Consider the following 13,699-nt stretch of genomic DNA (forward strand, 5'->3'; position numbering starts at 1 on the left):
TACTTACCACCTGGAGGCTGGACACCCTACTCGGAACTGGCTCCACAAAGAAAAAAGATGGGGGTAAATGTGGTCTCAAAACAACCAGGCGAAAAACAGGGCCCGGGGGGAGGGGGGGAGGAGAGTGAAAACGAAAGGCAAAAAAAGTGTGTGCAGAAATCAGGGGATACATTGAGCTCTATGGAGGCCAGAGCAGGGGGGGACAACCATGCAGAGAAGCTCCCTGAGATGAAACTTCCCCAGGGCCAGCCAGTGGCTGGCCGTGGCCGTGGCCGTGGCCGTGGCCGTGGCCGTGGCCGTGGCCGTGGCCGTGGCCGTGGTGGGGGCTCCACTCCTACAGCTTCCCCCCCCCTTGGCACATGCAGTTCCCCTCTTGAAGGGTCTTCTCCAAAAACGCCACCCTCCTCCTTGACTCTAGCAGCCTGGGAAAGCAGGCCTTCCTTCCCCCAGGCCGCTTGGAACCTGCGCCTGCGCCTCCCTGGGACCTGACCTCTGTGCTTCCGGGCAGAGGACACACCTGGACAGGGACCAAGGCAGCATCGGCAGAGGGACAGAGGCAAGGAGCAGTGCATGTCTTCAGGATGACCCACCCTCCTCCCTTTGCACCCTGAACACAAGCATCCCCTCCCCACAGCCAGGCAGCATCTGGTCCCTGGAGTGTGTGTGTGTTGGGGGGGGGTCACCTAGCAAGGAGATCTTGCACCAGTTCAAGGCGTTGATGAAGGGGATGGCAGAACCTGAGCCAAACCACGGCATGCCCCTTCGTGCCTCAGCCCCACGCCCTCGCCTCATTCCTTTGTGCTCCAAATCCCTCTCTACTCGGACCCCTTCCCCAGCGCCATGTGCTCGAAGCTGATCAGGCCTGACCGCCTTTTCATCCTATGGGACAGGAAGAGCCGATGGCTCAGCCCAGCCGCATTCGCTGCTTTTCTGCCCTTACCAGCCCATCCTGTGGTGGGCCTTCTCTTCTGCCTGCGTGTAGTGACTGGGGGGGGGTCTGGAAAAGAGGAGGCAGGTCAAGCCCTGCAGGGCTGGAAGGGCAGACAGACAGGGCTTCGGCAGGACCGGAGGGCCAAGGCTTTGGCTAAGGCAAGGAAACTAGGCCAAGGCTCCGGGAAGGGAGGGGAGATCCTAGCGAAAGGCTATTAGGGGCTCGCAGCTGCTGGGACGCGTGGGTTCCATGCGGAGACCTCGCTTGCAGGAGGCAGACTGGCACAGGAAGTGGGGCCTGTGTGGGGGGGGGCAGGAGGAGGAAGAGGAGTGTGGTCTCATCTAAGCGCGTTCAGCCCCAGCCCCTGCATGTGTTCCACAGGATGTGGTCAGAGCAGGTGCAGCTGCACACGGAGAGAGAGTGGCTCCCTTCGCATAGCTGCGCATTCTCTGGCTCTCTGTGCACATCCTTGTACCGCCTCCGAAACTCACACTGATCCTCAGAATTGCCAGCAAAGCGTTTATTGAGGAGCCAAATGGGTCGCCAAGCATGAAGGGGAGCAGCAGCTGCAGCTCTTCAGGTTCTGTTCTCAAGACCAAGCTCAGGTTTCTAGCTCCTTTCCCCCCTAAAACACACCCCCTCCCAAACCATGCCACTTTTTCACAGATGTCCCACAAGACTTCTTAGTCCTCTTCCCAAAGACTAATCATTTCCCTGTAGGAAAAAGTGGAAGCAGAGGGGTGTGTGTGTGCTCTTCAGTTGAACAAACAAACAGTTAACATGAAAAATCAAAAAGAGTCCCGTAGCACCTTTAAGACTAACCAATTTTATTGTAGCATAAGCTTTTGAGAATCACAGTTCTCTTCGTCAGATGCATGGAGGGCAAGAAGAAACTGGTCAGATATAGAGGAGGAGAGGGGAGGGCGGAGTAAAGATCAGTTTGCTTCTGTTAAGGTTAACATGAAAGATTCTACCTTGTCTTCAGCTACAGGAAAACTCAAAATCATGCCTGGATGGGGAACACTGAGCCAGCAGCCCCCCCAACGCTAGACTCGACTAAGCCAGAAGGGCCAACTGGGTATGTTGAGCAATGGAAACCAGAATGCTGCAAGACTCAAATTCCTTGGACATTTCTTTGAACAACGTGCCCTCAGGCAGCCCCCCTTTCCTGAAGGAAGGATGGTCAGCAGTCCAGCTGAGCAGAAGAAAAGAGCAAGAGTCCAATTGCACCTATAAGACTAGCAAAATTCATGGTAGGGTATGAGATTTCGTGAGCCACAGCTGACTTCTTCAGACACAGCTAGAACGTGAGTCCATCTGTCCTTACTGTATATCTTGGAGACTGGAGTGATCGTAGCCGGTGAAAGACAATGGCAGGCATGATTGGATAGGGTGGGGTATGCAGAGGGGTAGTGGGTGTGGAGAAATCAGCATTGGTAATGAGACAGGAAGCCTTTATCTCGATTCAGACCAGGGGGTTGCATTGTCTTGAGCTTCATTATCAATTGTAATTCAGCAGTCTCTCCTTCTAATCTCCCTTTGAAATTCCTCTGCGGGAGAACTGAGCAGAGGCTGGGCAGGCAAGACACGAACTCCAGCTGCTCCAAGGCAAGGGGCTCAATGGGCCAGTGATCCACTCCCCGTCTCACCGGTGGCGGGCCTTGGCCACTCCGATGTGGCTGTACTGCCCATTGTTGCGTTCTCCAAGAGGCTGGGGTGGGCAGAGAGGAGAGAGAGAAGAGGAGAGGTGCATGTTTAGAGTGAGACCCTGCCTTCATTCTGCTTTTGGGACCAAGTCCTCTAAGGAGCAACCGAGACTTCAGGGAAGTTTATGCAGACGGAGGGAACCTTTTGAATGCCGTGGGCCTGCTTGCTTCAGAAGCCGCCGCACTGTCTCCAGTCCACAAGCACTTTCCCTCGCCAGGCTTGTGCTCCAAAAAGAAAAGAAAAGGCCCCACAGCTTCATCGCAGGAGCCACGTGACACTGACTGGCTGGCCCACTGTGATCTCACCACCCCACCCCTGAACATTTCTGCACTATTGAAACAGAAATACCTTTTCCCTTTTCTTATTAATAAGGCAATGCATGAGTGGATACATATAAATGCAGAGCTTTTTTAAAAAAGAAAAGGGCTGAGAGCTCAGCCACTCAAAACATGGGGGTGGGGAGCAGAAGGGCGGCAAGCGACGTGCTGAGCTGCCCCTTCATTCTGGTAGGAAGTGGTGAGCTTGCCTCCTCTCTGGCCTGTCTTCTCCCTCAGACACGCACATGGCCACACAGTGTCCCCTGGCAAGGCCTATGGCAGTGGGCACAAAGCAACGGATGAGGCGGAGGCCTCATGCCACTCTTCTGGGTCTCTCCCCCACCCATGCCCAGGACGTCCCAGAGATCTGCTCTGCATCTCAAAGGCCAGAAGCTGCAGTGAATGAAGCCACCAAAACCACGTGAGAAAAAGAGCTCCACTGGACCCGGCCCTCTAGCCCAGCATACTGTTTACAGAAAGCCCACCAGCTGCCTGCCCCGATGGCTGGTATTCAGGGGTAGACTCCTCCTGAACGGGGAAGTTCCTTCTAGCTGTCAGGGCCAACAGTTGTCGAGAGACTTCTCTTCCTCCTCCACGCACGTGCCCCATTCCCTTTTCAAGCTGCCCAAGACAGCAGCCGTCACATTTCAGGACAACAAACGGCATGCCTCTAAGGACGGTGGCATCCACCCCAGCACAAGCACACCGGAGGATGCCCTGCCTGAGATGGGCTCCCCCTGCAAAGGCCAAGAGAGCTGCCTCCTCCCGAGCTCCTAGTGGGTCGAGAGCCAGTGGGGAGGGCAGAAGGGGCCTCTTGCTTCTTTTCTGCTTTTGCTTCTTCCTGGAGACCCACGCGAGTTTTCAGCTTCAGCACCGAAAGTGTTCGCAAGCAGCTCTCAGGCCACACAAGCGAGTCTGGTGGGTTTTAGCCCAGAAGCACAAGGAGGCTTCTGGCGAGGCCAACAGAAGGAGCTGAGAAGCAGAAGCCAAAAGGCGGAGGGAGGGAGGGAGGGAGGCGGCAGACAAGCACCACCCGAGCCAGGCGCTCCTCAGAAGGCCTGATGCTGGGAGGAGATGGCCAGGGAGCCTTTGCAGGGAGCAAAGACTGGCAGCACCGGCGCCAAGCCACTCACCTGGTACAGCTGATCGTGGGCCAACAGGTTCTGCTTGTCGGAAGCTGCAGAGGAAAAAGAAAGAAAGAAAGAAAGAAAGAAAGAAAGAAAGAAAGAAAGAAAGAAAGAAAGAAAGAAAGAAAGAAAGAAAGAAAGAAAGAAAGAAAGAAAGAAAGAAAGAATTGTTAGTGGGGGCAGGTAGGTCAGTTAGCGGGCAGCCCCTTCGTAGTCCCCCTGCTTGCCCTCTAACTGATGCGTGACATTTTTATTTTCCATAGGGCTTCAACCCCCTCCCCCTCCCAACCTTGGACCAGTCCACATGGCAGGCTCCCTGGCTGGAAACCACTTTGCACCTACATGAGGAGCAGGTCAGCACTGCTGTACTCCGAACGCCCGCCAGCCACTGACCCCCTCTGCTCTCCCAGACACCCTCCAAGCACCCCACACAAGGGCTGGGATGCCACCACCTTTGTTCCAGCTTCCTGGACAGGGACTCACACGTGAAGGTTTTATTCCAGGCATTTTAAAACAAGAGTGTTGTTGACCCAGGGACATAAAGAAATGGCTTGGCAAAGCCCGACTGAGGCCCATGAGCAAATTGTTGCCGGACAGGCCCCAAAGGACAAGACACCCAGTTTCCCCCTACAGCTCCAGCTAAAAGCAGTCCAAGGCATCAAGCATGACCACAGGCCCACCATGGAGAATTACGCACCTCAGTGGCCGGCCTTTCCTTGTTTTCCAGCAGTTCTCTACTCTAAAACCTCTAGTGGAGACCTTGACCTGGGCCCAGACACCAACGTGGTCCTCACATCTGAAGCCAGAGGAGCTAAGGATGCCCGCCATCCAAACAGGGGCTCAGTCCCCAGCTCATCTTCCCACAGATGTGTGTCACCATCTGTCCACACTGCTCTTCTGCTCTGCGGGGCCCGGGGCCCGGCAGGAGAAGCCACAAATGCCCCTCAGGCAACGTTCAGGACGCGTGGCTCTCCTGCCAGCCTGGAAGTCCCCATTCGCCAACCAAGGACACTCCGAGGCAGAGCCCAGGGACAACAACGGCTGGGCTGGGCTTCGCTTGCCTTAACGCAGGGGAGGCCTTTCGTAGCCACTCGGAAGCTGCAGGACCAAGGCTGCCCCCGCCCGGAGACAATTCTCCATGGGACTCTCCTTGCTGTTGCACAGGCAGCATCCACGCAGCACTGCCCCCCACCCCCTTTCCTGCAGTGTAGGGCTGGTGTACTTTCTGTTGTTCCCCCTTGTATCTCCACAAGGGAAGAGGCTAGAAGCTTACTTTTAAAAATTAATTATAAATTAAAGGACCTGTGGCTGGATCATTCTAACCTTATAATACCAAAGTGATATGTCCGTTTTTATTTTTCTTTAACCATGAAAAAATCCGCTGGCGGTGCACGGCACACCCCTCTCCCGGGTCCTCTTTCAGAGACAGCCTCATGTGGGGGGACATTCAGCCCCCGCCCCCAGGCCTCTCCTCACCGCCTCCTCTCACCTCGAGACCGCCGGCTGGGCTCCTGAGCAGCAAGAGTGCAGACGGCCACCACAAGGAACGCCGTGGCCAGGACTTCGGCTGCCACCATCCCCATCACCGTGGCAGAGTTCAGCTGGACGCAGTACTGGCACACTATGGCAAGAGAGAGCACTGAGCATGTGTCCGGCACATACAGATCAGAGTGACACAAGTTAGTCAGGGATAGGGGGGGGGGGAATGCTTCTGAGCATGTGCAGACTGCCTATCCCTTGCTGCTGGGGGCGGCTGTGCAATTTCCCTGTTTTTCAATTTGTTCCAAAAACATTGCCCTTTGCCATGATCTCTTGCGTTCATTTGCACCTGGTCTGAATATTATCCCTCCCCCCCCCGCCTCCTCGCAGGGGCCTCTGCCATGGTCACTGTTTCTCCCAGCCTGGCCAGGCCAGGGGGCAGTGCGGGACCCACCCCCACCAGCGCGGTGCCTTGGATGCCCCCTGGGCCTGTGGGCAGTGTTCTCTCCAGACACCTGGCCTTCTGGCAGCAGGGGGGCCCAAGGCAGCCTCTCGGGCTATTCAGGCATGGGGAAGAGCGGTCCTCTGCCCGCTGAGCTCTCCTGCTTGGTGCCCAGCATGGTGGGCCAGGAGGGTGAGGGTGAGGGGCCAGTGGCACGGCCGTTTCGCGTCTTGATTTCAGGGAGCCCCAGTTAGGAGTGAGGATAACAGCAAAGTCCAAATATTATCTGATATGAACAGAAGTCATCGATTTAAAAATTGGTTTTTATCTGAACAAAATATAAATGAAAATGGCCTTTCATTAAAAAATAATAATAATAGGCACCAGTTTCTCCCACGGTACTCTCCCCTGAAAAGTTCATATTAGCATACGATTTCAGGTTTGGGTACTGAGTCCTAGCTGGCGCTGATATACTTGAGAGCTCAGCGCTGTAGCCTGATGGCAAAGTAAGGGCCTGGTCAATTGCTTTCTTTTGTAGTCCATGTCATCTTTATGGCATGAACTGTTTAGGGAGCGTCCGTTGAACAGGAGGTGTACCACTTGCGCCCGCACTCCAAGCTCTCTTGGGAAGCCTCTGGCCAGCCTCTTTGCAGCCCTGAGAAGACCCACACAGTCTCCCCAGCCCCACTCCACTGTGCCTAGAGGGCGCCTCTGGAGGAAACACCCTTTCCTAAGGGAAGGCGGCTCCCCTCTGGGGCTGGGAGGTCAGAAGTGGGGAGGAAAGCTCTGCCCGAAGGCTACTTCCCAGCCACACAACCCCATGGCCAGGCGAGCTTCCAGGAGAACAAGGAGCCATTTCTTCACAGACACCGACTGGGAGTTGTTAAGAAAAAGCTGGTGCAGAGCAAAAGCCAAAAAAGAAAGCCGTTTTGTAAAGACTAACCTAAATAACACAACACAGGCTGCTTCCAGGTGGGGACATGAACCTGCCTTCCCCCACAGCACCAGCTACAGCAACCAGTGTGGGAACAGGTGGGCATGGCCTCCGTGCCGTGCCCCCCCCCCATCCCTGTACTGCACTATGCTGCTCCCCCCTCTTTCCCGCTCCCTCCCTGTGCTTGGACCCTCGCCCACAGCTACCGGGCAGGAAACTGCATGTCCCCCGCCAGCAGCAAGCATCACACTCCATCCAAGCACAATGCCATATGGATGTCCCTCTTTTACTTCAGGGGAGGGGCCCTTTTGGCTTTCTGTAGGGGGGGGGAATCCCCGTGCGGAAGCAGCCACTAAGTGCAAATCCATCAAGATGTTTCCTCAAAAGAAGCGACGGGGGGGGGGGGCGGGGGTTGGATCTCAGGCTGTGACTTTCTGAATCCTGCATAGGAAGCTGTGCTGATTTCAGTGGCTGCAGGGCATGTCTGGGCCGATTCCAGACGGCCCCCCCCGCCTCGCGAAACGTTGCGCGTCGTCACGCGTCGTCGCGCAGAAAACGTGAAATATCGCGTTTTCTCGCGCGAGTTTTGCGGTATCATCTTGCACCCTCAGAGTGCTGTGAACAAGAAGCCAAAAATAGAAGCCATCCAGATGGAAACATAATCGATAGTTGATCAAATGTCTGAACGGGATGGCTTCCATTTTCGACTTCTTGCTCCCAACACGAGGAGGCCGCAAGGCGATCCCAGGCTCACCCTGTGCCCACTGAAATCAGCAAAGCAGCTGACTCAAGATTCAATAAAGAGACCTTAAGGTCACAGCCTGGGAGACCGCCCCCCCCCTTCTGTTTTTCAGCCTGATTAAGAGTTCTGGAGCACTTGAATGCTCACAGAATTTTTTTAAAGTTGATCTTAAAAGGTATGCTATGGCTTTTGTTTCTGAACCCAGTGGTTGTGACTCCTGGGCCACCCCTGCTTTGCCATGTCTTGAATTAAGAGGCAAAAAGGGCTCACACACTTCGAAAGTGCAGCTGCAGAGAGCCAGTTCTCTTCAGGTGAGTGTAACACTGGTAGAGGCCTCTGTGGTCCTCCACAGCTGAGCCCACAAGCAGTTGGCTGTCATTTGAGTTGCGTACTTCAATGCCATCTTTTCTCCAGTATGTCACTGATTCACCAGGTTTTAGTTTGCAGAGCAGGAAGACGCTGTTTCTTTCATGCTTCACCTGGATGGAAACATCTGCAAAGCAAACACGTGGAAGGTAAAAAGGGAGGAGAGAGGCGCCCCCCCCCCACATCCCACCAACAGCACAGGGAACCACCTGCCAGCACACACCAGCACCCAACACGGCTCACAGAGATCTCAGAAAGCAGCAACCATCACTCTGGGAAGTCAGAGGACAAAGCAAGAGACTGCAACTAACACACACACACACACACCAGCCCTGCATGGCTTGTGTGAGGGCCTTCAAAAGCACATTCCCAACTGTGTGTGTAGCGGTGTGGAATTGCAGCCGACCGACAGCAGCCCTTCAAGGGGCTTGCAAGGCAAGAGGCAACAGAGGTCTCTTGCCTATCTCTGTGCAGCGACCAGGGACTACCTTAGTGGTCTCCCACTAAGTATTAACCAGGGCCAACCCTGCTTAGCTTCTGAGATCGGACGAGATCTGGCTAGCGTGGGTCACCCAGATCAGGGCCTGTTGGCTTATAAAGAAACCACACTGAAGCCAACATGACTTTACTCCCTAGCAAGTGGGGCGGGGTGGGGGGCTGAATTTTCATGCCTTCCATTCTAGGAATGAGATGCAACCAACACTTTTGAAATGGTTTTGTCAAGGGCAGCTCCTGAGAGAGCGGAATTCCTCTGCCACCAGCCATTGACTCCCACCCTCAAGCTTGTCTAAGGCAAACACATTTCCAGGCCTCAGCCAGGATCAGGGCCACCTGGATTATGGGACATCAAGAGAGTCTTACCTTGGTCAGCGTTTCCAGAGATGACGACCCCTGAGAAGGACAGAGAGAGAGAGAACGAGAGACTGAGAAACACCGGCTGAGCACCACCTGCAAGCGCAAGCCTGGTCTGAAACGAGTCAGGCGATGAATGTCAGATATGCCCAGGGCTCAGCACCCAATCCTGCACCCAGGCACACATCAGAAAGGACCTCTGCCGGTCTTGGAGAGCATCACAAACCTACGGAACTCATGGCCACTGACTTCAGTGGCTTGATCAGGAGACTAGACAGCTCTAGAGACATGGGGTTCTCCCCAAGGCTATTGGTCGTGGTTGCCAAATGGAACGTCCACATCCCGATGCAGTGCACTACTAAAGGCCAGTGACTGGGGATGGGGGGGCTCCTGCTTTCATGTCCTGCTTGCAGCCTGTCCAAAACTGTCAGGCCAGCCACTGTAGCTGCTGGATAAGTGGAAGGCTGTCCAGAATGGCCACGTGTGCTCTGAAAATACCAAACTTCTTTAAGGAATCAAAGGATTAGTTAGAAAGAAGGGAAGTCCAGCGATTTAAAGTTGTCCAGGAGACTTAGAAGATGTTTAAAATGAGGAAAACTGAAGCTCTGATAGAATTTCTATTACAGATCTAGGGTATGCCAGTTTGGTTCACAAGCAGAGTCGAGGAAGCCGTGCGAGATAAGATAAGGAGGCCACCCCAAAAGGATGGTAGACTCACTCGGAGGAGGAGGAGAAAAGGAGCACACACTCTGGCGAAACGAATGCAAGTTGACAACACGGCTAGGGAAAAGTGGCGTTGCAGCATATTCCTAAACACATTCAGATAAACAACAACATACATCAGAAGCAGGAAACCAGCCACGGAGGTCGTTTGGCTGTTAGACCACAGAAGGGTGGAAGATGTCTTGCAGGTGTGAGGGGAAACCACAGAGAAGCTGAACGCATTTTTCCATCAGTTTTCCCTGCAAATCTTTCCACATGGTGAGAATCAGAACAGTGAAGAGGTTCAAAAGAATCTCTCTCTAAATTGGGTGAGTGGGCAACAACATGGCAACGGGGCTCAGTGTGAAGTGACACACATCGGGACAAAATCCTCATCACTTACATATACACATTTCGGGTCTGAACGGGCCAGGATTGACAAGGAAAGAGCTCTAAGGGCTGTGGTGGACAGCTAGATGAAAATGTCAACTCGGCGAGTGGCTGCAGTGAAGAAAGCAAACTCAGAAAAAGGACTGAGAATGAAACTGTCAGCAGCCCACATTTGGAATGCGGCGTACGGTTTTCTACTTGGCCTCTCTTGAGAAAGATATTGTAGAGCAGGGCAAAAGAAAAGCCAAAGCGCTTTTATTTAAGGAAAAAGAAAAGGGGTCATGACAGAAATGCATAACATTTGTGCCGTGTGTGGAGAAAGTGAGAGTTTGTTCCTTCTCCCATAATACCCAAAGAAACTGAAAAAGGGCAAAAGAACATTTTTTTTCATGCAATGCTTAATTAACTTATGGAACTCACTGCCACAAGATGTGGCAGGAGCAGTGGCTTAGGCCTAACAAAGCATGATGTTGGAAGTTCAATGGCCACAGCTGTTTGCCCAGTGGGGTAGACATACAAACAACCTACTGAGTGCCCGTGGGTTTGTCTGCCAGCTGCAGGTGTGCAGGGGTAATTCAGGCTGGGGAAACGGCATGTGGAAAAGGGTGGAGCCCCCTGTTCCTGTATCTGCACATGTGCGCCTATCACTTAAAAAGAATGAGGCAGCTGTGAGGACGGAACCCCTGGCATCACACCTCGCTTGGCTCTTAGATGGCTTTGAAAGGGAAGAGTGAAGTCTAGCAGTGGCTGTTAACTGTGAGAGCTAAGCAGAACCGCCATCGTCAAAGGCAATGTACCTCTGCATGCCTGTTGCTGAGAGGCAGGCGGAAGAGGGGGCTGTTGCCTCTACGAAACCATGCCTGGCTGTGGGCTTCTTGGAGGTGTCTGGCTGGCCACTGCGGAAAACAGGGTGCGGGACTGGATGGCCCTTTGCCCGATCCTGCCCTTATGGGCTTGTTCTAACCCTAACCCAGCTCTGTGGCTAATTCTGTGCCCGGTTCTGCTCTCTGGCTGCGTTTTTTGTAGGGGGGACATCTGCAGGACTTGTTTTCAGAAACGGAATCTGGGGGGCCAATGCACTGAAGGAACCCGCCTTCCGCTGGGCATGCTGGCAGCTGCTGTGAGGCGCACATTTTCAGCAGCTGTTACCAAGTACAGATACAGGTGAAAGGGATGCTAGGAAGGCGCCAGAGCTTCCCTCCCCTGCTGGAAAGCAGTACGCCTTCTCCCCAGCTAGGCCTTTCTTCTCCGCATCTTGGTCCCCCTCTAGGATAGCTGGCTCCAACTGTTGACATTCCTGGAAATTTGGGGACAGTGCCTGCGGAGGGTGGAGTTTGTGGAAGGCTGCTCGACTGTAATGGGATGCCATAGAGTGCAGCCTCCAAAGATGCCATTTCTTCTAGGGAAGCTGGTCTCTGACACCTAGAGATCAGCTGTAATTCTGGAAGAGCTCCAGGCCCTGCCACCTGGGGGCTGGCAACCCTACCCCCCTCTTCCGCCCTCCTCCCTCCATTGCTGCCTCAAACTGCTGCCTCTGCCCCTTCACTCAGACCCTACCTGTGACGAGGAGTCCAAGGACCGTAGCTCCCAGGAGATGCCAGCAACCGCCCATGGCCTTGCCTTCTAAGCAATGGCTACTTCCTCACTCGTCCCAAGGAAAAGGACCCTTTTGCCAGCAGTCAAAAACCCAAAGTGGCAGGTGAGGCTGGCTGTCAGCTTATGCCGGGTGAGGAAAGCAGCACAACAGCTCTCTGAAGTCAGCAACAGGAAGTGGGTGGGGGCATCCCCCTCTTCTCCCCCCCCCCCCCCGCGCACAGGGAGGTACGTGCCTGTGTAGGTCAGAGCATGAAAGAGAAAAAATATGTCCCGAACTGGTAAAGCATGCCAAGCAGATGCTCTGCCACTAAGCCATCGCCCCCCCCCCCCGCCTGCAACCAAGCCCCAAATTACTGGAAAGTTGGCATTTATCGATGAATGCAAGTGGAGGTCCTCTGCAGAACTCTTGGGAGTGGGTGGGCTAAACAATTGGGAAATCTCTTTCCAGGAGAAGGAACCATAAGCTCCCCTCCCATTTCCTCAGCGCCTATATTCTCTTGAACTGATTCTCATGTGTGGCTCCTGGAACATATCTAGACCAGTGTGGGCAGTTCTTTCGTTTCTGTCAGTTAATATACAAAACAATAATTTCCTCCACGTATGGGGAGTGCCTTAAATATGTAGAGATTCCTACCTTGTATATGAGGTGATCCCATCCAGATAGGCAAAACCTCACAACAGGCCCAGCCGTGTCTATGATTTAGGGTTTGAGAACTCAGGAAATCCACAAGTGTGAAGAAAAATTTGACTTAAAGGAACTTGTTTAGGAGGAGGAGTTAGCCGTGTTAGTCTGTAGTAGCAAAATCAAAAAGAGTCCAGTAGCACCTTTAAGACTAACCAATTTTATTGTATGATCATGCATCTGACGAAGAGAACTTGATTCTCGAAAACTTATGCTACAATAAAATTGGTTAGTCTTAAAGGTGCTACTGGACTCTTTTTGATTTTGTTTAGGAGGAGTAACCCAAATAGCCCAACTCTTCCCTTTCTGGGCAAGATACCTGCGAGAGTGGCGGAATCAGCTCTTGATTTCGCCCACAAATGCTCTCGACCCCTTTCATCAAATGAGTTTCTAGCCAGGCTGCGGGACCAAGCCTGCATGATCTCCATTCCAATGCAGACAAGAGTTGTTGTTACTGTTAACAAGGTGAGCCATCCCTTCCTGCTGATATAGATGCCAAGGGTCCTGCTCTAAATCGTCACAATCAAAGGAGCTAGAAACTTGCCTTTTCATAACAATGAAAGCTAAGAATTCAGAGAACCAGGCAGATTATTCTCATTTAACACTGGGATGCTATGTTAATTGCTGATATTTTAAAAAAAAGCTCTCCAGGGGCGGAGTGGAGAAAAGGCTGTTGCGAAGGAGGGGGGCTGAGGCAGAGGAAATGGCGCTGGTGCCAGGAAGATCTGGACTTCTTTGTCCACATAGGACTTCTGGGCTTGTATCATGGAATCCTGGGGGTGCATGCAATTATGAATTTTATTTAAAATGAAATTAAACATACAACTTTAAATGACAAAAATCTGTTTTAAAATATGATTAAGGTGATACTGAAAGTTGTAGAACAAGTGACATATTATGAAGTTTGGAAAAGATTGCAGGAAAGATGGGGAAAACCTGAAAGATACATAGAAGTAATGCTGTGGGTGACAAGAAAATCCCTGCTTCTCACCAGCATCCATGCTGAGGCAAACAACCCACGAGCGAGTGCCCCAAGGCAGGAGTCCTTGCCTGACCTTGGTCCATCCTATCTACAGGACTGCCTCTCTCCCCGTGTTCCACCACGGCAGCTTTGCTCCTCTGCACAGGGCCTTCTGCAGGTGCCTCCTTGCACATGGGCAAAGTCAACAGTTGCCTGTACACCTGTGTGCTCTGTGGCGGCCCCCACTCTATGGAATGGTCTATCTGAAGAGCTTAGGAAAGCTCCCACTTTCCTGTCTTTCCACAAACTATGCAAAACAGAATTATGCATGAGGCTATTTACTTAGATAGGAGGGCTGTATCATAAGGAAGTGGTCTCAAAAGAGATCTATCAGAAAAAAGGGTCTGTAATCTGGAGAACCAGATTTGATTCCCCACTCCTCTGCTCGAAGCCAGCTGGGTGACCCTGGAT

At 52.9% G+C, this 13,699-nt stretch overlaps 2 protein-coding genes across 3 annotated transcripts in view; one reads left to right on the forward strand and one right to left on the reverse strand.

Moving 5' to 3' along the window:
* The window catches only part of ATP5MG (ATP synthase membrane subunit g), a 75,543-nt gene that overhangs the window by 27,488 nt on the left and 34,356 nt on the right, over window positions 1-13,699 (forward strand). The window lies entirely within an intron of this gene.
* On the reverse strand, window positions 1,742-12,291 carry LOC129342615 (T-cell surface glycoprotein CD3 gamma chain-like). Of its 2 annotated transcripts, none has more exons than XM_054998473.1 (6): window positions 12,220-12,291; window positions 8,907-8,936; window positions 7,954-8,172; window positions 5,572-5,703; window positions 4,089-4,132; window positions 1,742-2,642 (listed from the first exon to the last, which is right to left on the reverse strand). In XM_054998473.1, exons 1-6 carry the CDS (start codon window positions 12,239-12,241, stop codon window positions 2,577-2,579), a joined length of 513 nt encoding a protein of 170 aa, XP_054854448.1. In that variant the 5' UTR covers window positions 12,242-12,291; the 3' UTR covers window positions 1,742-2,576. The 2 variants fall into 2 exon arrangements, with proteins under 2 accessions (XP_054854448.1, XP_054854447.1); XM_054998472.1 differs by lacking the exon at window positions 12,220-12,291 and adding an exon at window positions 11,547-11,695.

The sequence above is a fragment of the Eublepharis macularius genome, chromosome 14, assembly GCF_028583425.1.
Source record: "Eublepharis macularius isolate TG4126 chromosome 14, MPM_Emac_v1.0, whole genome shotgun sequence".
In the NCBI taxonomy this organism is placed as follows: Eukaryota; Metazoa; Chordata; class Lepidosauria; order Squamata; family Eublepharidae; genus Eublepharis; species Eublepharis macularius.

Coding starts and splice junctions, on each gene's coding strand:
- LOC129342615 (XM_054998472.1), bottom strand. CDS start 11,601: ATGGGCGGTTGCTGGCATCTCCTGGGAGCTACGGTCCTTGGACTCCTC. Junction 8,937..11,546: donor CCTTGGACTCCTCGTCACAG/GTAGGGTCTGAG, acceptor TGTCCTTCTCAG/GGGTCGTCATCTCTGGAAAC. Junction 2,643..4,088: donor CCCACGATCAGCTGTACCAG/GTGAGTGGCTTG, acceptor TGCCCACCCCAG/CCTCTTGGAGAACGCAACAA.